Below are 25,038 nucleotides of genomic sequence, written 5' to 3'. Positions count from 1 at the left end.
GGCCCTCACAGTCATCCTCCCCCTGGCGCCAGCACGGTCTAGCTAAACAGCACGTCTGGCCGGGACACTTTCCGGCGTGAAGCTCTCTACTGGCTGCCTGGTAGTTGAGAATGAAGCCTGGGTTCCTCAGCACGGCCCTTGCGTGGCCCTTTCCGACCCCAGTGCCGCCTCCATCACCCCAGAAGCTCACTTAACTCTCCAGCAGAATTCTGCTCGGTGGTGTCGCCTGAGTGCACCAGGCTGCTTCATGCCTGTGACCCTGAGCTGTCTCCTGGGAAACGCTTTGAGTCATCACCCCATGCGGGGCTGCCACAGCGCTCACCAGTTTGTGAGAGTGATTCTACACTGTGTCCTACAGAGACCTGTCAGAGAGCCGCTGACGGTGGGTGCTTTGCTGAGCTTTGCTGAGCCCCATGCTCTCATCTTGCTATCTCCAGGGGCTGCAGTACTGGACAAAGCAGTCTGGGGAGTGCCTGGAAGCCCTGAAGTCAAAGACAGTAGCAATAGGACATGTGTGGACCTGTGGGGAATGCAGAGTGATGAGAACAAGGAAAACTTGCCCACAGTTACACTGGCTGAAGCTCAAAGCAACCAGGGGGACTCAAGATAGAAGCGATTAAAGGGCCTGCCAGAGAGAGATGTACAGGGGAGGGGTGATCCTTGAAAGCCACAAGACACAGCCTTAATATCAATACGAAGCAAGGACATATTCTATAACCCATTTATTATATTAAGACATAATGGTGGGAATCTGAGGATGTAGTTACACGATCGCAGGCAACAGTGTAAACTGATTACCAGATTCCTCTGGACAATGTATTTCCATGTGGATAATATAAGTTTAGCTCAAAAGGATTACTCAAAGTATAATGTGAGCCAATATTCTGTAAGTATGGTTACCATGTAATTTCCACTTTCTGCCTACAGAGTACAGCACCGAGTGAATTTCCTGCAGTTCTTATTTAAGTAAATTACAAATTTAAGTAAATTACAAACTCTTCTTCCTGTGGTGAAGAAGGTTCAACTTATTTACAGGCATATTTTGGTGGCTCCTTCAACAGACTTGGTTAAGTTCTTGGTTCTAAGCATGGGCTAACTTTTTGTTTAAAATTCTAACAGTCTATCTACTGTTTACGAACCTTAGCTTCCAAAGCCAAAGTCATTAAATGAAACTGCATTCTCAGAAATGTTTTGTTTTTTTAATTAACTAGCTGAGCAGTTGGACATGACCTCATTGGTATGACCTAGGCGTTCTCAAGTGTATAGGATGAGTACCTTTTCTATGCAGGTGTCTAAAAATTAGCAAGTCGCTGCGTGGGAGGTTTAGTGTCTGTCTGGTAACCAAGCTGCACTGGGTCTACCCCTCCGTGGCCGCCAGCTCACCCACCCAGCCTGGGGCAGCTACCCAAGCAGGCCTGCTGCAGGGGTCCCAGACTCTGCTGCAAGGAAACCCAGTCCTGCGGCTGCTCAGTCATGGAAGGTGAGACCAGGTTTGAAGAGAAGAGCAGGTCTTATCAAATTCTTGCTTTGGAAATAAGCTGAAACTCAGAGGACTAGGTAGTTAGTAGAAGATACCAAATCTACAAAGATGCAGAGAGAAAATCCATAAAGTACACACATTCGTGGTGAGTCAGAGGTTATAAGGAAGCAGAAAAAGACAGCAGACGCTCTGAAGTAGACAAAAGACGTCGAAAGAGAAAAAGTAGCTCAGAGCAGAATGAGAATGGGGCAGGCGTGCAAAAGCTGTGCGCTCCAATGAGGATGGAAGAGCTTAGCCTCTCTTTCCCCGGCTGCTGAGATCCTGAAAGCTGGATCCCCATCTGGGTCAACATTTCAGCTCTTGGAAGCCGGGCCCATCTTTCTCGGTTTACCGTTACCTGCGTGTCCTGCCTACAAACCCCGCCCCAAGGCCGAGGACACAGCAGAACGCACCCTGGCGAGCAAAGGGGCTAATGAAGACACCTCGGAGGTGAAGGGAACCGCTAGAGACGGTCTCCGGTTGTGGGCCGTGGCTACTGCGGGGCGCTTCTACGGGCCAGGCTGCCGATACCACGAGGAGTTCTCACAGGTGCACCAAGCCGGCAGGAACCCCCGCACCTCGGCGTCGGCCCAGGAAGCAGAGAGCGCCCTCCCCGGAGGTCCCCGAGCAGAGGGTCCGACTCCGGGGAAAGGGACGAGGCTCTCCCGCCCCCGAGGGCGCCCCCCGCTCACCGGTAGTTGTAGGCGCCGAAGCGCTTGCTCTCCCGCAGCATCGCGCGGTACAGGTCCAGCACCTGCGCGCGGCTGGACGCCGCCATCTTCAGCGCCACACGCAGGGGGTCCTCTCCGCCGAGGCCCCGAGTTTAAACTCGACCCGCGAAACCGCCGCCGCCGCCGCGGGAAGCGCGGGCGGGACGCGGGCGCGGGGCTGCGCGCAGGGCGCGGCCCACGCCCCGCCTCAGGGGCGCTCGGGCTCAGGGGCGTCCCGGCCGAGCGGAGGCTCTGCCGGCGCGCCCCGGACGAGGGGCCTCCGCCTCAGGGGGGCTCCGGCCGCGCGCCGCGGGCGAGGGGTCTCGCCTCCAGGGGGCTCCGGCCGCGCGCCGCGGCGCAGGCGGGCTTCGGGCAGCTAAGGGGGCGGCGCCTGCGGGAGGCGTTCCCGGCGGCCGCCCCCGCCCCGGGGTCCCGCGAGGCAGCCGCCCGCGGAGCGGCCGAGGCCGGACGGCGGGAGGCGGGCCGCGCTTCCCGACGGCGGAGGCGGGGGTCAGCGGGCGGCCGGGCGGGGGCGGCCGAAGCGCTCCGCGTCGCCAGGTTGCCGAGCGCCCGCTCCATCCCCGCCCTCCGCCCGGGCTGCCCTCGGCGCCGCCTGAGCCGCCGTGTGGGCTGCGCGGGCGCCGACTCCGCCGGCGCCTGGGTCGGGGGCGAGGGGCGGGACCTGGCCGTGCGGGGACCGGCCGCCGCGGGCGTGCGGGGCCGCGGGGCCACCGCCCGGGGCTCCTCGGCGCTCCGGCTCCGCCGAGGGCGCCCGCCCGGGGGCCTCCGGCGCGAGGCCCGCTTCCTGGGCAAGATGGCGGCGCCCAGGCGTGTGTGAGCGCCGCGCCGAGGAGCCCCGCGAGGCCCCGAGCCCTGCACCCCGGCGGGCTCGCGTTTCCCGGGAGCGCGGGTGAGTGCGCGCGGGGCGCGGCGGGCGGCCAGCTCTGCGTGCGCCCGCGGACCTCTGTGGTCTGATGGAGAGGCGGCACCGGGCGGCCCGGGTTGGAGCCGGGGGACTTGGGGGGCTAGGGGGGCTAGGGACTCTGTTGGGACCGTGTCCGCCCTCCAGGCAAGAAGCGGAGCAAGTCTCCTCCTGAAGTTCTTCCTAGCCAAGTCCTCTCCTTTCTCTAAAAAGGCCAACTTTCCCGATTCCCCTTATTATCCGGGTGGATGCGGTTTGCTCTGTTCCTGGAACGTAGAGCCCGACGCGGGGAAGCCTCCGCTGATTCTACTCAGTGTTTGCAAAGCGCTCGTCTCGGTTTTTGGAATCTTTGTGTCTGTAGCCAGCGCTGGGGACAGCCAGAGTTCTCTCCTCCAACGCGGTACGAGGGGTAACTCACACGAGAGAGACAAGTCTCCGTTCACATCTCTCTTTCTCCCACCACGCTGTTTATGACGGTGTTTCCTTTATCTCATTTTGAAGTCACTCTGAGTCAATTTCGAAGTTTCTCCTATTTTCAGGAACTTTAAGAGCAGACACTTTAGGGTACTTATAACCTAGGGTCCTTGCGTATCTACATATACTTGTTCTATTTGTTATGCTACCTGTTGTAATGGCATTTTTCAAACGGCACGGAAAAGAAACCACCTTTATTAAAATCCTCTTTCGCTTCCCATTTGATTTTTGTTATGCCTCATATGTCTCTGAGTCGCAAAGCTTTTTACAGAGTAGCCAAGCTCCTGTTTCTCCTGCAGGGTGATCAGTCATTGGGCATGCCTTGCTTTGGGTTAATTGAAAGCAGTGCTGATATTTTGAGTGTATCCTTTCAGTTCAGTTGCTCAGTCGTGTCCGACTCTTCCCGACCGCATGGACTGCAGCGCACCAGGCTTCCCTGCACATCGTCAACTCCCAGAACCTGCTCAGGCTCCTTTGGCGTTACTCAAATGATTCAAGAGGGACTCGTACATTATTATAGAAGAAGATCCAGAGCTGTTTTTCCTTACTGTGATAACACAGTTGAGTGCTGATGATATAAATTAGGAGCATGGCACCTGGGGAAACCACGTTAGTGCACGGTAAGATAGAGAAAGCTATCAAAGTTAGAAGAAAAAACATGAACGTTATTTGGGCTTGTTTAAAAACAGTGGGGATTGCATTATCTTAATGTATTTTGCTTTCATGTAGAAAATGAAGTTGGAATAATTATTATGATATGCAGTTATTTGTCTCATAATCATTACCATATACAATTAACATATCTAACTGACTTTAACTGTTTTTAAAGAAAACTTTCCAAATAAATATATAAAGTTTAGTTTGTTTGGGTAGTCTAGTCACCTATTAGTACAAGGAGTTAACTGAATTTAGGGAAGTGAGAACTTCCCAATTTCACAAAAAATATTTTATAATTTTATTTTAAATAATCTGCCATTATGTTGAATATCATTGGTTTAAAAGACTAATAAAACCCAAGAGAGTGGCTGTAGGTACTTTTTAGTTACAGCAAGCTGCTTTTTTTTTTTAATTTGCCAGAAAGGTATTGGGTCAGAAGCAAAAAAGGTGCAGTGAAACTTGCTGAAGTTAAGGCCCACCAACTCCCAGATGCTTTAAATGTTCTTGAAGTCAGATGATTTCCCAAATAACCTGTCCAGGATGTAAAGGGTGCTGGCAGTACCGAAGCTAAAATTTGTTTTTCTGTAATGGCAGATTGTCCGAAATCCCATGTTTAGAAGTGAATGTGTTTAAGATTTGAATGATGTTTTTGGACTTCAAAAAATTACATCTTTATATTTTGTAATTTATTCATAATTTGGAAGAGCACTGGTATTTTCCCTGTGCGTAGCATTATTTAAATATTTTTTCAATAAAATCCGAATATCACACTGTCAGTTTTTACCCTCACTTTAAGGCTTGTCCTTGTGCCTAGCCCACTGTGGATTGCCCCACAGAATAAACTAAGGAAGCTGAGCAGAGTAGGTAACGTGTGGTGTCTTACATCTTGCTCTGTTTGTACTAGAAGCCTAACTCTTCAAGAAGACTTTCTCTAAAGTTATACTTCATATGTAATTAACTTCAAGTAAGCAGCCATTGATTTTTGACCCATTTTCAACTGTGATAGTAGATTCCTAAGGGGATACAGTAATGACCATAACCCTGGAAGGTCAAAGGTTAGCCAGACTCGGGCCCCAGGTGTGTGATCTGTGACCTGATCACCTTTCCCTGCTTACCTCCTCTCTTCAGTCCACAGCAGAAGGGAGATGAGCTGTACTCTCCCTACCTCCAGGGACAGTGCCAAGACCAGGAACGTCTTCTCATGAGTTTGTGCCATAAGCTGAACCGGTTGTGAAACTCTGCACCTCACGTTTGGACTCTAACCCACGGCCTTTTAATTGTAATCACTCACCTGGTGTCTGGACTTACTGACGCTCAGGTTCTTTGTGTCTCAGCGCAAAAGGAATTCAGGGGAGGCAAAGTGACAGGCAAGCAGTAGATTTATTAATACAGGTTTCTCCTGAGAGATGCAAGGGGCCGGGCGAGGGGGCTCCGCCCTGAGGGTTGAGTGGGCTGCATTTTTATAATCCAAGGACCGTCGGGGAGGGGAGAAGACCACGGGTTGAGTTCCTCCTTCACGTCGGGCTGGAGCGTTTCTGACTCTATGAGGTCATACTAGGAAGGTCATAGCAGTTATTCAAATCAGCAGAAGGGTGGTGCCGTTTTTCCTTTCACTTAATGGCCTGAGGCGTGTGACTCGCTCTGTAGGTGAGCAAGCCTGCTCTGCTCTCGATGTTAGGTAGGCTTTCTTGCGCTGTCATCAGCTCACAGTGGCCCCCAAAGGTCCCTTGGCTTCCCTCTCTATAATCCCCTACTGGGACTTCTGCAGCCCCCTGTACAAGGCTCGGGTTCCATCCCTGTCAGCGGTAGTCCCCCACCCGTCCCCATCGCCCCCCAGCTCCAATAGTGTGTTGAGATCCTTACCCCCGTGTGCTGTGTTAGGAGGTGGGCCTCGGGGAGGTGCTTAGGTGTTGAGAGCGGAGCCCCCAGGATGAGATGCGTGCCGTTATAAAAGGGACCACAGTGAGCCCCCGCGCCCCGCCCGCTGTGTGAGGACACAGTCTGTGATCCAGGAAGTGTGCTCTTACCTGGCTCCAGATCCGCGGGCAGCCCGGTCTCGGGCTTCCCAGCCTGCAGAGCTAAGCGGTGAATGCTTGTAGCTTATCAGCCCCCCGGCCTGCGGTGTCTGAGCTGAGACGCTCTGTTCTGGTTTTCTGGAGAAGTGGTGTGCAGGGGGTTGTGCTCGCTGAGAGTGAACCAGGTCTGGCGGTGCACAGGTTTTTCGTTTGCTTCCTTTTTTGTGTTACAGTCACATAATATCCTAACTTCAGAAGCTTATGCTTTCTGCAAAATAAGGGAAGATGAAGTTGTTGTTTTTTTTTTTTTTTACCAAGCTTTATCCAAAATGTTAATGGCATACTTTGAAAGAAACCTAATTTTAATTACTGACATATTTTTGGGTAGAAATGTCCCTTCCGGTGGGTGTCAGGGCATGTGTGGGGAAACAGTACCTTCCTTAACACTATCTCCGTAACCGTTCCACCTCACTGGGGTTTTCTGTTTACTTAGTTCTGTTATTGGCCTTTTCTTCATTAAGACAGAAAAATAAAAGCCTGACGTGACAAGCATAATGTCCACGTCTGACTCTTAATGTGGTGGGAGGATGCAGCCTCCTCCCCCCGCCCCTGCCCAGTCTCGGTGTTGCAGCTTGTCCCAGCAGTGGAGGTTCTGTTCTGTCCCCAGCATGACTGGCGGGAAGGGGCTTCCTGGTGGGTGGCTCTGGCTGGACCAGAGGAGGCCAGGCGCTGCTCTCCAGATGCCGCGGGCGCCCCAGAGGGCTCTGTAGAGGCCCCAGGTGAGCGTCCTATAGGCCTTGGGAGCCCCTGTGACGATGCCGGGACTGAGAGGCACGGCCGCTTGGTTGAGAAGGAAGTGAATCCAGGAGAATGACGCAGTGTGTGATCGGACTACTGAGTTATGGGCAGAGATGTTCAGAGGCCTAGAGGGTGTGTGCAGCCCCCCAGCAGTGCGCTGTCTGGGGGGCAGTGACTGGGCGGAGGTGCCCGCCGCCTGGGAAAGGTCACCCACCCAGTGAGGGTCATCCTGGCAGCTGGGTCTTGCAGCTCGACATCAGGGTGAGGGGTCGGCCCCCCGCTGGAATGCTGACACTCCGCCACCCGGAAGCTGCTCAGCCTGAGATGGAGGTGTCTCCAGTGCCCATGTGGACACAGCCTGTTACGGCACAGGGTCGTCAGGAGCCTCACTTAGCTCCTTCCCTCTGCTAAGAAGTAACAAAGTTCATTGCACCTCCTGTGCCTGCCCACTCAGAAGTCTGTCCTTCCAGAAATGAAATGGCAGAAAGGCAGGTGGTTTATAGGAAGACCAACGGCTGAGGATTATATATGGACTGCTGTCTAACTCCACCCCCAGAACAGATTTGGGCGTCAGTTCACTGCTTTGCTTGGTGTTTCAAGTCTGATGAGACAGCTGCAGAAGGCACGAAAATCAGTTTCTGGAATGTGCAGACCCCCTCCCAGCTGAGCACATGGGTTTTTCAGCCCCTCTGTTTGGAAACTGTCCTCTTAAATGTCTTATCTTTCTAATCTTGGCTTAAAGGTGATTTCTCCAGCCAGCCCTCCCCGGCTGCTCACTCTAACTAAAAATCGTGTCTCCATTTGTATCTTGGGTTTCTCTTTATCTCCTACTTAAATTGTTAGTTTTACTCACTGCCATGCTGGACAACTGGCCCCAGGCCTCACATAGGTGGGGGCCCCAGGCCTCACATAGGTGGGGTTGAGCACAAGTGTGTAAGGTGAGTGGACGGAAGCTGCTGTGGGTGCTTCAGGAAGCGGCCCTTAGTGCCTAGCGCAGCTCTTGTCTGGGAGACGTTCAGGGAAGATGGAAGTGTTTCTATCTGCCTTGCCCACTGTGGCAGCCGCCACCCACATGTGACTCTTGAGCACTGGAAATGTGACTCGTGTAACTAAGGAGCTGAATTTTTAACTAATATTACATTAAAGTGTTAGTTGAAGTTGTGTCCGACCCTTTGTGACCCCGTGGACTGTAGCCTGCCAGCCTCCCCTGTCCGTGGGATTTCCCAGGTGAGAATTCTGGAGTGCGTTGCCATTTCCTTCTCCAGGGGATCTTCCCAACCCAGGGATTAAACCCGGGTCTCCTGCACTGCAGGGGGATTCTTTACTGCCTGAGCCACCAGGGAAGCCATGGTGTTTACGCAGCCTGGTGTGGTTTAGCTGCTGCTGTATTGGACACCACAGTCTAGAGGATGTGATTCTGTTAGCTTCTAACCTTGAAGAGCATAACCACTGACTACAAACCCAAAGAGAAGAGGGACTCTCCTCGCCTCTGAAGAGGGCTGCTCGTGGCAGTTTCGCGTGCTGCTGGTTTTACAGTGCACGGCAGGCGTGTTTCACGGTCTGCTTGAGAAGCAGAAGATCCTATGTCCTCAGTGGCCTTCCATGATTTGGGATTATCGTTGCACTTTCCGTCCATTCTTTATTTTTTTTAATTTTTAATATTTTAATTGCATTTTATCAATAGTCTGGAGCCCTTCCGGGCTTTAGTTTGTGGGAGGATCCTTCAGGAACCAGGGCTGAGTTCTCTGCATTCCAGCCTTCTGCGGCTAACCACCGTCAGCTGGTACTTAGGCAAGAATTGCTTTCTGACTACGTGGCATGCACCTGACCTTGAAGGCCAAAAGCTTTTTAAGTGAGGAGTGGGATTAAAAAGAAGAAGGAGAATTAGTGGATTAAATTTTATATGTTAGTACTTTCCAAGTGACTGTAGGGTTAGAAAAAGAATTATCAAGATAAACTTTTAATAATTACTGTATTGGAGCCATAAGATCTACCCTCTGATGTATTGATTTATTTGTCTGAATTATACTTTTCTCCATATTCTTTATATCGATGCTTTGTCTATATTGTCTTAGGTCTTGATATGAGAAATAAAAAGAATTAGTAGTTGCATCTTTTACTTATTAAAAATAAAATATTTAAAATTCATGTTTCATGGTGGATTTTTAAAAATTGTGTTTCTATGTTGACATAATAAAGTTTAGCATCCTGGCCATTCTAACATGTGCAGCTCAGTGGTGTTACTGCATTTACCATCACTGCCATCCTGTGGCTGGAACTTTGTCATCTTCCCAGACCCCGATGAACCCTGACTGCCTGCTCTCCTCTCCCTCTGGCCCCTGGGAACAACTGTTTTACTTTTTATTTCTATGAATTTGATGAGTTTTAAAATTCTTTTCCATAACTTATTGTCCAAACTGATATATAATGCTAGTATCTACGTGTCTCCAGGAATCACCTCGTTTAAGATGACCTTGGCCTTCCTAATGCGTAATTGCCTTACCTTGGGAAATGGCAGACACTTCTCATTAAGGACACAAAATTATCCGCTTTGGTCCCTGCTCCCAGCCATCACTAACCTTAACATGCTCACCTCGAGAAAGATCATCTCGCTCATTTAAGAAAACAGTAACTCTAGAAAATGACTTTTTAGTGACAGATGGTAAGATGGACTTCCTTGTATATGTTGTCATGTGCTTGGGATTCCAAACTTTTTACCAATCTCCACTGAGAAAGGCAAAAAGAACCAAAAACAGTCACTTAGTATTTTTAATACCTCCCACCTTAGTGTATAGGGCTTTCCCGGTGGCTCAGATGGTAAAGCGTCTGCCTACAGTGCGGGAGACCTGGGTTCAGTCCCTGGGTCGGGAAGATCCCCTGGAGGAGGGAATGACAACCCACTCCAGTATTCTGGCCTGGAGAGTCCCATGGACAGAGGAGCCTTTGTGTCCACGGGATCCACAGAGAGTTGGACACGACTAACGCACCTTAGTATGACATCACTGTGGCCACTGGACACATCTGAATTGACGGGGTCAGGATGGGGTTTAGTCCCCTCGTGAGCACCAGGAATCTGGGGGATTTGAAGGGAAGCGTGTCCCTCACCAGATACTTTTTAGTCGCTCGGTCTTACTCTTTGTGACCCTACAGACCGTAACCTACCAGGCTCCTCTGTCCATGGGATCCTCCAGCGAGAGTACTGGAGTGGGTTGCCATCTCCTTCTCCAAGGGGTCTCCTGACCCGGGGACTGAACCCACGTCTCACGTCTCCTGCCCTAGCAGGCGGGTTCTTTACCACCAGCCCCAGCTGGAGTGCCCAGATCTGGGCACAGTGCATAACGTGAATGAGAGGAGGCGACTGTTCTGAGCGGAAGGCACTAAAGCCCGTTTAATTGCCCTGGGGAGATGCTGAGGGTTGTGTTGCTTGTGAGGGTGGGCAGGAGGGCTGGATGGCCGAGACCTTGTAGAGGCAGTTCCGAGGCCCTGCCGATTGACTGGGGGTGGGGGAAGGTCGGGAGTGGCCTCAGGTCCCCGGGTTGTAACGCACATCATGTGCAATCAAGGTCGTTTAGTGAGTATGCTTGTTCGTGCATCACGTACCTGTGCAAGAAGTGAATCTTTAATTCACTGCAGGTGGAATTGTTGAATTAAATATGTGCCTTCTAAATGTCAATATGTTGTCAGGCTTTCTTCTATAGATGTTTTACCGTTCATGCCCATTTCTTAGACCCTTGTAGTATGGTATCAACATGCTCTTCCCCAATCTGTAGATTGTCAAAAGTCTAATTGTCATTTTAATTGACATTTCCTTGAACATTGTTTTATAATTTTCAGAGGTGTTTCTGATCCCTTTCAGCGGCACTTTGTGTCGCTCTCTGATTGCCGTTTCTCTCTTCGGAAGTTGGACTTCTTGGCCTTCTTATGGGGTTTCTCACATCACAAACCCAGAGTTTTGGTGGATGTATTGGGATCTTATTAAGGCAGTTCATCTTCATGAAGAGGGAGTGTTTTTGTTTCGACAGGTGCCTTCAGAGCATCTGGGGGCTGGTCATTTGGCTCTTCTCCTCTGAGCCCGGGGTCAGCGAGTGGGCTGGGCCTCCCAGCCTGATTCTGTGCCTGGCAGCCGCCCCTCGCCCCCCGTGGCCTCGGTATCCCGTTCCCTCAGCACTTACTGCTTGTGTGCCTTTCATTTGGGATAGCGTTTGCGTATCGTTTTAAGTGCATGTCTTACTCATCACTGAAACAGCTTTTCGAGGATGGGGAACTCTGTAGTGACAGCTTCCTGTCCCCTCATTTGGCCCTCTGCAGTTTAGCTGTGGTGTTTCACAGGCGACCAGTGTTTGCAGTTGCTTCCTTGAAGTGCTACTCCCCTGTCTTAGCCTCAGTGATGCTCAGAGCTGAGCTCTCCTCCCTCCACGGGTGGGCTCTCCACGCCTCCGCCCCCACCGCCGCCCCGGGCCACCTCCCTTGACCTGCTCCCTCCCCTTGTGACTTCGTCACCGATGTGAACATCACTGACCGTGTCCATTTGTTTGTCCCGCCAGCCTCTCCAATAGCGGGTCTAAAATGATCGCATTCTTCACTCCACCCCGAGCCCGCTTCTCCACTTGCCATGCCCGCTTCTGTTTGTGGTCACCCCTTGGGTTTCCTTAGTGGTCCTGGCTGCGTCACGGGTGTGCCCCTGCTGCATGCCACCTGGGGAGCCCGGTGGCCTGGCGGGAGGGTGGGGACAAGGAGGGCAGGGGGCAGACGCAGACACCTCTTCACAGCCGGACGTCGGCCGCCCGTGCAGCTCAGACTGAGTGTGTGCTTGGAGGGGAGGGGGCGTCTGGAAGGATTATTGCTTGGTCACTACGTCTCTGCAGAAAGAAAAGTTATTTAAAAGCAAAAATGAGCTGTTGAATTTTGTAATGAAGAGACCGGATTTCACTGCGTAAAGACTTGGATGATTTATAAGTCTTTAAACCCCAGTGGAGGAAAAGTTATTACTTAATACTATCTTAGACATTCACTCTTACTGAAAGAATCTCGGTAGAAGACGAATTAGAAACTTCAGGTGCTGCTTTTGCCTCTGCCGGAGGGTTGGGGCAAATTATCTTCCTGTCACGGGCGATTTGGAGCTTGAGGACAACAGCAGTGTTAGAACGGGAACTTTCAGAGCCAGCTTCGACCACAGCGGAGTGACCGCGAAGGCCGAAGGTCAAGAGTGTGATGGATTGGGTGATTAGGATTCCTTTTAAAACCAATTAGAGGTGGCAGGTTTGCCACTGGCGAAAAGTGCTGCAAGGAATGAATCTCATCAGCATATAAAACTTCTTGGATCATCAAAAAAGGGTTTAATGTTTAAAATATAAGTACACACACAGACACGACCTGCATAGGAATCCTTGTTCGTGCTATTTTGCAGTGTTGTGTCCAGCCTGGTTTTTCTGTTAAATAATATACAGTCACTCAATTGGGCGTGTTTTTAAATTTTTAATTCAGTGGCTAGTGTGCTAAATGCTGCTGTTTCCCAGGTGGTGCAGTGGTAAGGAACCCACTTGCCAGTGCAGGAGCTGTAAGAGATGTGGGTTCGATCCCTCGGTCTGGAAGAGCCCCTGGAAGGGGAAATGGCTACCCACCGCAATATTCTTGCCCGGGGAATCCCATGGACAGAGGAGCCTGGAGGGCTACTAGGCCACGGGGTTGCAAAGACTCGGACACGACCGAGAGTCTAAGCACTAATGAACCTCAAGAGGTTCCTGTCGCTGAGCCCCAACCCTAAATGTTAAGTGTATTTGTCAGCTCCGTTTATCCACTGTCTGGATTTGTCTTTATATTTGGGACCTTCTAGGTGAGTGGATTTGTGGTCAGGCATTTGTGTTTGGGATCCCTGGCTTGGCAGAGGGGCAGAGGGAGCAAGGACTGGTGTTTCAGAAGGGAGGAGGAGACGGAGAGCAGAGAAGGGGGGGTGTGTGTGAAGAAAAATTTCTCAGGAGTGTCTCACGTGTCAGACACCAAGAAGGAAAGCAGGTGAGAAGATACCAAACAAGAACTGAGAGTAGAGTACTAATGATGACGATAAGAGTTGTTAGAAATGAACGTTGCTTCAGTGTAACCATCCTGGTGTTTTTATTCTAGCCTTCTGGGGGAGGATGTTGAGTCTTAGGTAGTCAGAGAGGTTAAAGTTGGCTATTAAGTGGGATACACAGGGGCTAGTTAGGACTCTCCGTGACCCCATGGACTGCAGCCTACCAGGCTCCTCCGCCATGGGATTTTCTCTGGTAGGCTGCAGTCCATGGGGTAGCGAAGAGTCAGACATGACTGAGCGACTTCACTTTCACTTTTGACTTTTATGCATTGGAGAAGGAAATGGCAGCCCACTCCAGTGTTCTTGCCTGGAGAATCCCAGGGATGTCAGAGCCTGGTGGGCTGCTGTCTGTGGGGTCTCACAGAGTTGGACACGACTGAAGCGACTTAACAGCAGCAGCAGCAGCAGCAGTTAGGTCTCTACCTTTGTATATGCTTGAAAGTTTTCATAATGAAGTGACTTTTAAATGACTAAGCAAAGTAAAATAGTCTTGATTATGATTAAAGGAGAAAGAATTTTTATGAATATCAGGGCGACTTTTGTTCTCTTCTTCACTATCAGACCCGTGTGATAGCATTAGCCTGTGAACCTATTTTTGAGGCAAAATTATTCACAAACAATTTAGGAAATAGACAAAACCATTTTTTAAAAAAAATGTGGTCTCTCAGCTCTATGTGTGAAGACTGCAGAAATTAGGTGGTTTCTTCATCTTCATCCGATGGCAGTGGGTTTGTCCCAATACCAGAGCATCTGCCCTGGATGGCAGCCCAGGGCTGGAGCTGTCTCGCCACAGAAGCTGTGCAGCTCTGGGGGCCGGGGAGTCAGAGTCTAGTCACTGAGCATCTGTTTCTGCAGAACCCGAAGTGGGGCCTGAAGAGGGTGCTCCAGAGACAGAAAGGAAGAGAGAAGCCCGTATTTGGAGGAGGAGACAGCAGCCCACTCCAGCATTCTTGCCTGGGGAATCCCAGGGACAGAGGAGCCTGGTGGGCTGCTGTCTTTGGAGTCGCACAGAGTTGGACATGACTGAAACAACTTAGCAGCAGCTTGTATTCACCGCCCTGTGCCCGGTGCTCTAAACGCTTCCTGGATGGCCAGTCCTCACAGCAGATATATCAGTTAGCGGCTAGTCTATCTTGTTTATTTTCTTTTTTAAATTATAAAATTTATAAGACAAAAATGACCATCTTAAACATTTTTAAATGTGCAATTCAGTGGCACTAAGTACATTCACATTCTGGGTAAACCTTCACCACCATCCAACTCAGAACTTTTTCATTTCCCCAAACTGAATCTCTCAGTTCAGTTCAATTCAGTTGCTCAGTCACGTGTGACTCTTTGCGACCCCATGGGCTGCAGAACGCCAGGCTTCCCTGTCCATCACCAACTCCGAAGCTTGCTCAAACTCATGCCATCCAGCCATTTCATCCTCTGTTACCCCTTCTGCCCTCAATCTTTCCCAGCATCAGGGTCCTCTTCAGTGAGTCAGTTCTTCACATCAGGTGGCCAAAGTATTGGAGTTTTAGCTTCAGCATCTGTCCTTCCAATGAATATTCAGGACTGATTTCCTTTATGATTGACTGGTTGGATCTCCTTGCAGTCCAGGGGACTCTCAAGAGTCTTCTCCAACACCACAGTTCAAAAGCATCAATTCTTTGGTGCTCAGTTTTCTTTATAGTCTGACTCTCACATCCATACATGACCACTGGAAAAACCATAGCCTTGATGAGATGGACCTTTGCCAGCAAAGTAATGTCTCTGATTTTTAATATGCTGTCTAGGTTGGTCATAACTTTTCTTCCAAGGAGCAAGCGTCTTTTAATCTCATGGCTGCAGGCAGCATCTGCAGTGATTTTGGAGCCAAGAAAATAGTCTGTCACTGTTGCCTTTGTTTCCCCATCTATTTGCCATGAAGTGATGGGACCGGATACCATGATCTTAGTGTTTTGAATGTTGAGTTTTAAGCCAGCTTTTTCCCTCTCTTCTTTCATTTTCATCAAGAGGCTCTTTAGTTCCTCTTCACTTTCTGCCATAAGGGTGGTGTCATCTGCATGTCTGAGGTTATTGATATTTCTCCTGGCAATCTTGATTCCAGCTTGTGCTTCATCCAGCCCGGCATTTCACATGATGTACTCTGCATATAAGTTAAATAATGGTGAGAGTATACAACCTTGACATACTCCTTTTCCAATTTGGAACCAGTCCGTTGTTCCATGTCTGGTTCTAACTGTTGCTTCTTGACTTGCATACAGATTGCTCAGGAGGCAAGTCAGGTGGTCTGGTATTCCCATCCCTTTAAGAATTTTCCACAGTTTGTTGTGATCCACACAGTCAAAGGTTTTAGCATAATCAATGCAGCAGAAGTAGACGTTTTTCTGGAATTCTCTTACTTTTTCTATGATTCAAAAGATGTTGGTGATTTGATCTTTGGTTCCTCTGCCTTTTCTAAAACCAGCTTGAGCATCTCGATGTCCTCAGTTCACGTACTGTTGAAGCCTTGCTTGAATCATTTTGAGCATTACTTTGCTAGCATGTGAGATTAGTATAATTGTGCGGTAGTTTGAACACTGTTTGGCATTGCCTTTCTTTGGGATTGGAACGAAGACTGACCTCTTCCAGTCCTGTGGCCACTGCTGAGTTTTCCAGATTTGCTGGCATCTTATGTGCAGTGCTAACCTCCGTCCTCACTGAACTCCTAACTCCCCAACCCTCCTCCGCAGCCCGTAGCAACCGCCATTCTCTGTTTCTGTGCGTCCTCATATACATGAAATCAGACAGTGCCTTGCCTTTTCATAACTGGCTTATTTCTCGGGGCATGGCTATCTTCAAGGTTCACCGCGTCAGAGCGCATCAGAGTTCCCTCCCTTTTCAGGGTGAGTGACACTTCGCCGGGGGTGTGCACTGCGTTCTGTCCATGGCTGCGCTGGCGGGCACTTGGGCCGCTGCCCCATTTTGGCTGTTGTGAACATACTGCTGTGACCACGGGTGTCCAGATATCTGTCCCTCTGTCTGCTCTCAGCTCTTTGGGGCATAGTCCCAGACGTGGAATTGCTGGACCCTGTGGTAATTCTGTGTTTGATATTTTAGGGGCCACCAGACTGTTTGCCACAGCAGCTGCACTGCTGTCCATCCCCAGCAGCTGTGCCCCAGGGCTCTGATTTCTCCAGGTCAGAGGTGGGTCCATTTCTTTCTCCAGGTCACGGTGGTGGGGCGGGGGGGCGCGTGGGGAGGTTACGTGTGCTCACACTGCTCAGGTGCAGACCTGAATCTGAGCCTGATGGTCTGCGTCTAGAACCTCTGACGCAAACACAAGAGGAGGTGCAGAGGCTCGGATATGCTGTTCAGGGCATTGTGCATGGGTTCAAACCCAGGCCATCTGTTGTCACAGCTCATGTTGTTAAACATCTTAGATTTAATATCTCTGTATGTTTTTTTCCCTGCCTTTCTAAATTTATGCTGTAGAATGTTCTCTTATTTAAACTATCTTTCAGGATGTATGCAGTATGTTTGATTTTATTTAAATTCTTGGGTCAAATTTTGCCTGTAAATGCTTTGAATAAATGCAAATTGATCCTGCCGAAGTTTTGTATATATCTCTGCTCTACCTACCCCTGCCAGAAGTTTGCTTTCCAATAAAACTAAATAAAACTATCTAAGCTGAATTTAAATGGGGGGAGGGGGACTTGGAATGGATCAGTGGTAAACAGTGAGGACTGAAAAAAAAAAAAACCCCTCAGATAAAGTGGATTTTCCATCTTTATCAGTATGGGAGCAGCAGCTTGGAAATGTATCCGTTTCTTTGATCCCTGTGTGTGATTTGCTAAGAGCCTCTGCATTGTCCCTCACAGACTAGGTCGTGCAGGGCCTGGTGGCATCCTGAAACAAGCTCGTTCCCTGGGGGATGCTGGCTCAGTAGAGGCCAAGGGTCAGCTCCCGATGCGGCCTGGGTGCATAGCCCCCCCACGGTGCTGCCGGGGTGGTGCCCCCTGCAAACGCCGACCGAGGGATTCTGCACCCCGCTCTTCTGGGCAGGCCCTCTGGGTGGGTGACCTCTCCTGTGCTGTGTTTGAACGGTGTATGTGTGGGGGGGAGCTGTGTGTGCGTGGCCCTGAGCCCCTCCCAGGCCGGGGGTGAGTGGCTGGTCCACCATCGTAGCTGGTGGAGGTGTAGACAGAGGGCCCACAGTCACACTCAAGCCGACTCTGCTCTGGATGGGGTCTGCAGAATCGTCCCGAATCCCGTGGCTCACAGCCGTGGCCTGCACCACAGTCCACCTCCAGTGATCCTCCGGTCCCTGGCCTGGTGTGCGCGCTGGTCATGGGTGTCTTTAAAGAGGGTTGCAGATGGTTCCAGATGGTGTGGCCCAGGTATGGAGCTGTTGCTGTCATTTCTTTTGAGCACCTATTCTTTGGGCTGTAATTAAGATTTTTCTCATCCCCAAAGCTACAGAACTGTCTTCCCCAGCGTCCTTGTTAGCAGGGCTCCCTCTCACCTGCAGGACTCCCTTCTGTGTTGGAAGGTGGTGTTCACTCCTCACAGAAGCCGTCTCTCTGTTCCTGACTTGGTGCCAGTGGCCGTAGGCACTCATCTCTCTCCCTCTGTGGACCCTGGCATTCGGGAACGCAGAGGGAGGGCAGGGCTGGGCTGGCCCAGATTTCTCTGCCGGCTCTGGGTCACTGCATCCAAGGGCGGTTTCACCCCTCCAAGCTGAAGGCTCTAGTGGGCTTTGTAGGCACCCGTGTGACCGCACCTGCGGTGTCCCATTCTCTGCCTCAGCAGAGGTGACAGGTGGTTTCTCCCCCCTCCCACTGTTATGATGATGCGTTTCTGGGCGCAGTCATTTTTCTTTGCTCCAGATGTGAAAATCTGAGCTTGCTTCCTATCTATAAATGATCGAAGAGCCCCGTGTGACCCCCTATAAATCCGGTAAACAGATAACTAGGCTGGCAGCGCATGCGGCGTGCCTGGGGAGTCCTTGGCCTCATGGTGCTCGTAATGCAGGGGATTGACTGGGCTTAGCAGATGGGCGCCGATCGTATTTCCCTCGTCGCTGACAGGTGCGCGGGGAGGGCTGTGGTGGGGGAGGGCGGCTCTCCTGGGCTGCGCTGCGCAGCCCCCGCCCCCGGGACACCGGGCGCCCCGCCCCCTTCCCCCGCGGAAGGTGGCAGTGGCTTGCTGATGTGGGCTTGTCTGCTTGTCCTCACGATAAGGCCTGCGTTCGTTTTTAAAAAAGATTATCTTTGAACGATGGAAGCATCAGAGATGGATCACAGAAACAGCCAATAGAAATAGAACAGGAGAAAACACCCGCTTTGCTGTCCTAAAGCGATGTTACCGGTTTCTTCTCGGTGATTTTTACATGGTTGCACCTGTTGGTTCACATCTGCGTTTCCTCTGACTGCTCTGCGGTCTTCATCGTTACCATTTTAATGGTTGCATAATATTCTGTTTCGATTCTGTACCATCAAGTCCTTGATTCTGTAGTTGACAAATACCTTGCTCCCAGCTCCTCGTGGCTGTTAATAACACCACAAGGTACATCTTTGTGCCTGTAGCTATTTCCATATTTTCAATTAGTTTCTGATGATAGAGTCCCTAGTGGTATTATTAGGTCAAGGAATAGGAACAGTTTTATGGCTTCTAAAACGTACTGCCAGATTGCTTTCCAGAGGAGTGGAACCAATTTGCAAGGCCATCACAGAGTCGTTTGCTTCCCAGATGGCCAGGCAGGATTATGAGTGCAGCCTCTCACGGCAGGAGAGGAGGGGTGTGGGTAGGTGTGTGTGCACATTTGTGTGTGTGTGTGCATGTGCTGTGTGTGTGTGTGTGAATCTTTCTGGTTTGTATGTGCACTGATTTAAGCCTCAGTGCCGTTATGCATTGTTCTTAGTAGGAATGTGCTCGGTATCCAGTTCCCATATGAGGTTTGTAGTTCCAAGTTTAATACACAGCGTGGTGGACATGGAGTTGGGCTTCCCCGGTGGCTCAGCAGTAAAGAATCTGCCTGCAATGTAGGAGTCGCAGGAGACTCAGGTTCGATTCCTGGGTCAGAAAGATCCCCTGGAGGAGGGCACGGCAACTCACTCCAGTATTCTTGCCTGGAGGATCCCTTGGACAGAAGAGCCTGCTGGGCTACAGTCCATGGGGTCACAAAGAGTAGGACATGACTGAAGCAACTTAGCATACGTGCACGCACAGACATGGAGTTAAGCAAGTATATATACGTTTTCTATTTCCTTGGAATTTGAAATTTTAAAAAAGTTGGCAAAGGTGACTTGGCAAGCGCATTTAGCCATTGTGATGAGGTTCTGATCGGCCCCCTGCTCTTCAGGAACGCCTGCCGGTGTGGGGGTGAAGGTGGACTCTGAGGAGCTCGGGAAGCAGGAGGGAGAGCCCTGGTAGTGCCCGAGCACGTGCTCGGGAGCAAGGCTGGCCCGGCTGCAGGGTGCACTGCCCAACGGTCTTAAGGGTGCTCCAGTGGAGGGCTGAGCTGAGGACTTGGGGGTCCCTCGAGGCTTTGTGGGAAAGGTACTATGATTCATTAGCAGTTTGTTCTAGGTCTTTGTCATTGCAATTTTCTTCAATTCTTTATATTTCCCATTGGATCATAAGCGTTTAGTGCCTTTAACTGGAGACTGGACCTTTTGAAGTTGGTTGTCTTTCTGTCCCTTCCCTGAGGGGTTGTGTATTATGCGTGCAGGCGATGGCTTTGTGGCTTCTGATTAAGTGGTGAATGGATGAGTGAGCGGATGAGTGAGGGGCATTAGTACTCCATCTCCGTGGCTCCGGGAGGGGTTCTGAAGCCCGGCAGGCAGGCTGAAGGCCCGGCGTGTAGAACCTGCAGCGAGTGCTCTCTGGGGTATGGGAACTTGATTTTGAGCTGAGCAATTTAGGAGAGGCAACGCTGGAAAAGACGGTAGGCGTGTGTGCAGGCCTCCAGGGCGCCTGAAAGGGCCTCCTCGTCAGGTGGGTGGGGACGCCGAGCCGGAAGGCCGCGTGTCCTCCCCGGGGCGCTCCGGCGGAGGCAGCAGGGCGCGCGGAGCTGCCTCTCCGGCCCCAGCCCAGCGCCCTTCCCTGCTGTCTCGGGGGCTTGGGGTGCTTGACTGGTCACGTCCACCCCCACCATGCCCTCCCTGGATGTGTGTTTGGGGTGCTCTTCGCTGTACACCCACGTTTCCCCTCCCTTGTGGCTCTGCAGATCTGAGTGTGAAGCTTGTGACCTTGACGCAGCAGTCAGACTGGGCTCCAGAGCGGTGCAGGCCGAGAGATTTGGCCTGAGAGCCGAGAGAGCGCGCGGGATCAAAACTCAGGGTGGGAGCAAGTTAGAGCTGCGTGGTGTCTGAGTCTGAACGTGAGCGCCTTTTCCTTTTGCGAGGGAGACTGGTCCGTGTCAGCTGCGGCGCTGATTTGCGTGCGTATCTGCCACAGCTGCGATCCTTGCAAAAGTCTCGTCACGGCCCGCGTGCGCGGAGCAGAGTCTGAAGGTCGTCAGGGAGCAGTGACCCCGGGCCTGAGAGCAGAAGCCCCGTGGGGGGTGCTCTGCTCCCCCTCCAGCCCCCGCCCCCTGTCACTGACTTGCTGAGGCTCAGGCTTTACTGGGAGGAAGCCCCCGAGGTGTCAGATGAGACACCGCGGACTCCCTCAGCAGCCCCATGGGGGCTGCCTGGGGGCTCAAGCCGTGCCGCGGGGGCCCCAGACCCCCTGAGAGGGGCGACGTTTGCCTGGCGAGCTTGGAGTGGTCCTGCTCTTGGTACTTGGGTTTGGGATTGGTGGGTGTTTACATTTCAGGAGAGCTTCTCCTCGGTTCCTGTAACTTTGGCGCCCTGGGTGTGACTGCCGAGCTCTGTGGCGCTGGCTCAGTGTGTCCACGCCTTCCTCCCCGGAGAGCACGGGGTCCTCCGGGCAGGCCCCCCGCAGCCTTGTGCTCAGGGTGGTTTGTCTCCACAGCCCTGGAGACCAGCGCCACCCTGCCTTCCGTGCAGGAGCTGCTGACCTGGGTACTCAGCTCAGAGCAGAAAGGAGAGAGGGGCTGACCTGCCCAGGGCCGCTGTAACGTGCGGAGGTCAGCACCTCTTTACTCTGTCTGAACAGGATTAGTTGTTTCTATGACAGGATCTTGAAACTTCTTCTCAAAAATGTAGACGATAAGGAGAAACTGAAAGGAGAGAAAACGTGCTCAAGTTCCTCCCATCCGAAGGCCAATAAACCACTCGTAATATTTAAACGTTTCCTTCCATTCCTTTCTGCTGTGTGATTTTTATGTGGTTCTCATCAGCCTGTTTCTGAAAATTTTACCTTTTTCTTTCATGCATCACATATGTTCTTCCTTGTTGCTGTAGACTTTCCTTTACAGAAATTTACTCTTTCACTGATCGGCCTAGACCGAAATGTGTGCTTGCTCTGTTAACGCGGGGACCAGAGGCTCGTCCTTCTCCCCCAGTGAAATGACGCTGGCTGCCCCCACGTGGTACTGTTTCTAACACAGCAGGGTTTTCTGTGTTTGAGACTAGAGTGCTTTCTTTCCCTTTTAACTTCTGTGTATTAAAACGTGTGCACATTCTGCAACCCTGATAAATGTTACCAAGGGAAAAAATAATTTATACAGAGTTTTCTCTATTTGTAGGTTGTTGTGTTAAACTCAGATCCACTTATTTCTATGCCGTCCTCTTTAGATTTGGGAAACCCTTTAAGATTGAGACTTTCTCAGCTTTTGACCGTGGTGGCTTAGTCAGCTAAGAAGAGGACCGTGAGCCTCTTTCTCAGGCTGGGCGCGGAGGGTGAGAACCTAGAGTCTGTTGGTGATGGGGACATGGGGCTGCGGTCCAGCCGCCAGGAACGGGAGGCCAGCGCCCACCGCAGACTGTGTGCTCCCGTCAGCGCGGTGCGTTTTTAATCCGTGTTGATGTCAGCTCTTCAGTGTGGCTCCCTGCGGTTTACCCACTGTGGATTTGTTTGGGGGCGCAAGTCAGTAGAAATAACTTTGCTTGCATCATTGGCTCTAGTGAATGTTTTTGGGTTTTATGCATTTTACATACATATTCATCCACAAACCAAATTTAGGCGTGTAAAGCTCTTTGATTTCCATTGAACACTTATACGTGTACAGAGTCTAAAGCCTGCAGGCGATTTAGACACAAGCAGACAACTTGGGACCATCTTCTGGAAGCAGTTCAGATTATGAGTGACCCTGCAGTCCTTCCAAAGGTGCCTTTTGAATTAAAGCACAGCAGTTTCACTCATAGTATCCATCTGCCCAGAAGTTAAAGTATTACAATGCGGAGGCATGTCTTCTGGGCTTCGCTTACTATTACTCCGTAGGGATTACTCTGTAGCTAGTCTCGTAGCTTTTCTTCGTGGAGTGTTTGTGTGCGTTTTGGGTGCCTTCTCCCTCACACTTCGTAGCAGCCCTGGGAAGCAGCAGACGGGAGATGTCTTTATCACCCAAGGACTTAACTGTTTGACAACTGAGAACAATGTTGCCAGCTTGGAAAAGAAGTTAGCAGTGGTGCAGGGTATTAGAGTGACCCAGCAGGGAGAGCCAAGGGAAATCAGAGCTTAAAGACTGGGCCCACGCCTGCAGGCACTGGGAATGTGCTCACTGAGGAGGGCTTTGAAAAATTGGGTTATTCCCTGGGTGGGCTCAGAAGTGAGGGACTCCTCCTTCCTACCCCCTATTCTCGGCTGTTACTTCCTAAAGAGCTGCCACTCAGGATTTTCAAGAGCACAGTGCCCATGCTTGATTTTTCAGTTTTAAAGGGGTCCAGCCTGGACTGCAGCGAGGAGATCAAACCAGTCCATCCTAAAGGAAATCAACCCTGTATATGCATCAGAAGGACTGATGCTGAAGCTCCACTACTTTGGCTGCCTGATGCAAAGAGACTCACTGGAAAAGACCCTGATGCTGCGGAAGATTGAGGGCAGGAGCAGAAGGGGACGACGAGGATGAGATGGTTGGAGGGCATCACCGATTCGATGGACTTGAGTTTGAACAAACTCTGGGAGATAGTGAAGAGCAAGGAGACGGCATGCTGGGGCGCACGGGGTCACAGAGTTGGGTGTGACTCAGCAGCGAAGCGACAGCAGGCCTGGACCTGAATGAGAAACTGGGTGCCCAGTGTGCTGCAAGTGCTGTGGGTGCTGCAGGCCAGAGCTGGGCAGTGAGGTCTGTCCCTGTTGGCCCTGCTCCCGTGACCTTGGGGCTAGTGGGGAAACTGGAGCTCAAGAGCAGACCCAGCGCCGGGCCTCCTGTGGCATAACAGGGGAGGGGGAGGCGCAAGCTGCCAGAGTGCTCGGAGGCGTGGCCTCTAACCCCGATCTGAGGGTTCTGGGGTTGGGGTGGGAGTGTGAGTGTGTGTGTGTGTGTGTGTGTGTGTGTGTGTGTTGGGAGGGCGGTGGTGCCTGCAGACTGACTGTCGCCGCCAGGCTTGTGACTCCATGGATGTGGGGTATGCTGGGGCGTCCCAGATCTCAGTGTGTAGCAAAACTTGGGCACCTCCAAGCCTTATAACGATATGTGGCATATGGATTTTATCCACAGAATGTTTTTGGTATTAAGGAGCCACTGAAGGACAACCTAGACAGCATATTGAAAAGCAGAGACATTACTTGGCCAGCAAAGGTCCGTCTAGTTAAGGCTATGGTTTTTCCAGTAGTCATGTATGGATGTGAGAGTTGGACTATAAAGAAAGCTGAGCACCGAAGAATTGATGCTTTTGAACTGTGGTGTTGGAGAAGACACTTGAGAGTCCCTTGGACTGCATGGAGATCCAACCAGTCCATCCTAAAGGAGATCAGTCCTGAATGTTCATTGGAAGGACTGATGTTGAACCTGAAATTCCAATACTTTGGCCACGTGATACAAAGAGCTGACTCATTTGAAAAGACCTTGATGCCGGGAAAGATTAAAGGCAGGAGGAAAATGGGACGACAGAGGATGAGATGGCTGGATGGCATCACTGACTCGATGGACGTGAGTTTGAGTGAACTCCAGGAGTTGGTGATGGACAGGGAGGCCTGGCGTGCTGTGGTGTATGGGGTCACGAAGAGTCAGACATGACTGAGCAACTGAACTGAACTGAACTGAAGGACTTTAACCCGTAGAGTGGTTAAAGTTAGTTCACATGGCTCGGATTTCAAGAATAATCTTTTGGGGTAAGGAACAGCCTACCTGGATATTATTTAAGCAAATAATATTGTTCTGAGGATTGCGAGCTGGTGTTATTAAGGATTAAGACCCCTCACTGCCGCAGAACGCTGGACACTGTCACCTTTACCTAGGGGCCGCCTGACCTTTGCTCTTTGCTGTAACTTTGTGTAAAGCTGTCCCATGTCTTTCCTTGCACGCAGACCCTGCAGAGCTGCCTGGTGAAGTCTGACCCTGTGTGTGGCGTCTTGGTCTGGGGCCATAAATATGGTTCTAAAGTCATAAATTATCTGTAAGGAAATTCACTATAGATTTACCTAGGTAAATAAATGAATTTTGAAGCCAAAATCATAGGGGGAAGTGGGAAATTCACTTGAGTAAGAAAAAGGAATAAAGAGAAATGGTCATAGTACAGTCTGGAAAGGAGAGCCCAGATCTGAAAAATAGTAAGACCTGCACATGAAGAATTTGCAGTGAAGTAATAGCTCTCCCCCACCTTTCAAAGGAAGAGTGGCATAACCAGCAAGAAAACACACTTCCCAAAGCATCAAGCTATGTTGACGTTAGCATAATAGTATGGATTTTGAAATGGAGCTGTTATTTGAAATGAATTTGTTTGCCTGATTTTTGAGGAGAAGACTGGTTATCAAAGAACTGGGGAACAGCAGGCAGCAGAATCCCCAACACTGTCGTGATGAGCTGGTTGTGTACGTATGTTCAGAGGCGGGCGACC

General features: G+C 51.0%; 2 protein-coding genes across 12 annotated transcripts in view; one reads left to right on the top strand and one right to left on the bottom strand.

Annotated features, from left to right (window-relative positions):
- Nucleotides 1-2,999, bottom strand: part of LYRM4 (LYR motif containing 4) — an 88,952-nt gene extending 85,953 nt beyond the window's left edge. The window contains exon 1 of one of the 2 annotated variants that reach the window (XM_069562914.1): nt 2,212-2,999. In XM_069562914.1, coding sequence (XP_069419015.1) covers nt 2,212-2,297 — 86 coding nt within the window. In that variant the 5' untranslated portion in view covers nt 2,298-2,999. The remainder of the gene's footprint in view (nt 1-2,211) is intronic. The other variant, XM_069562913.1, reaches the window with a different exon arrangement.
- Nucleotides 2,907-25,038, top strand: part of FARS2 (phenylalanyl-tRNA synthetase 2, mitochondrial) — a 302,144-nt gene continuing 280,012 nt past the window's right edge. The window contains exons 1-3 of one of the 10 annotated variants that reach the window (XM_069562908.1): nt 3,030-3,139; nt 4,000-4,245; nt 16,250-16,336. Coding sequence is in view for 1 of the 10 variants with exons in the window: in XM_069562903.1 (XP_069419004.1) it covers nt 4,215-4,245 (31 nt within the window). In the remaining 9 variants the exon portion in view is untranslated. Of the gene's footprint in view, nt 3,140-3,999; nt 4,246-16,249; nt 16,337-25,038 lie in introns of all 10 variants that reach the window. The other 9 variants (XM_069562904.1, XM_069562900.1, XM_069562911.1 and 6 more) reach the window with 9 other exon arrangements.

Source organism: Ovis canadensis, chromosome 20, assembly GCF_042477335.2.
Source record: "Ovis canadensis isolate MfBH-ARS-UI-01 breed Bighorn chromosome 20, ARS-UI_OviCan_v2, whole genome shotgun sequence".
Taxonomy (NCBI): Eukaryota; Metazoa; Chordata; class Mammalia; order Artiodactyla; family Bovidae; genus Ovis; species Ovis canadensis.
This window is presented reverse-complemented; position numbering and strand designations above follow the sequence as displayed.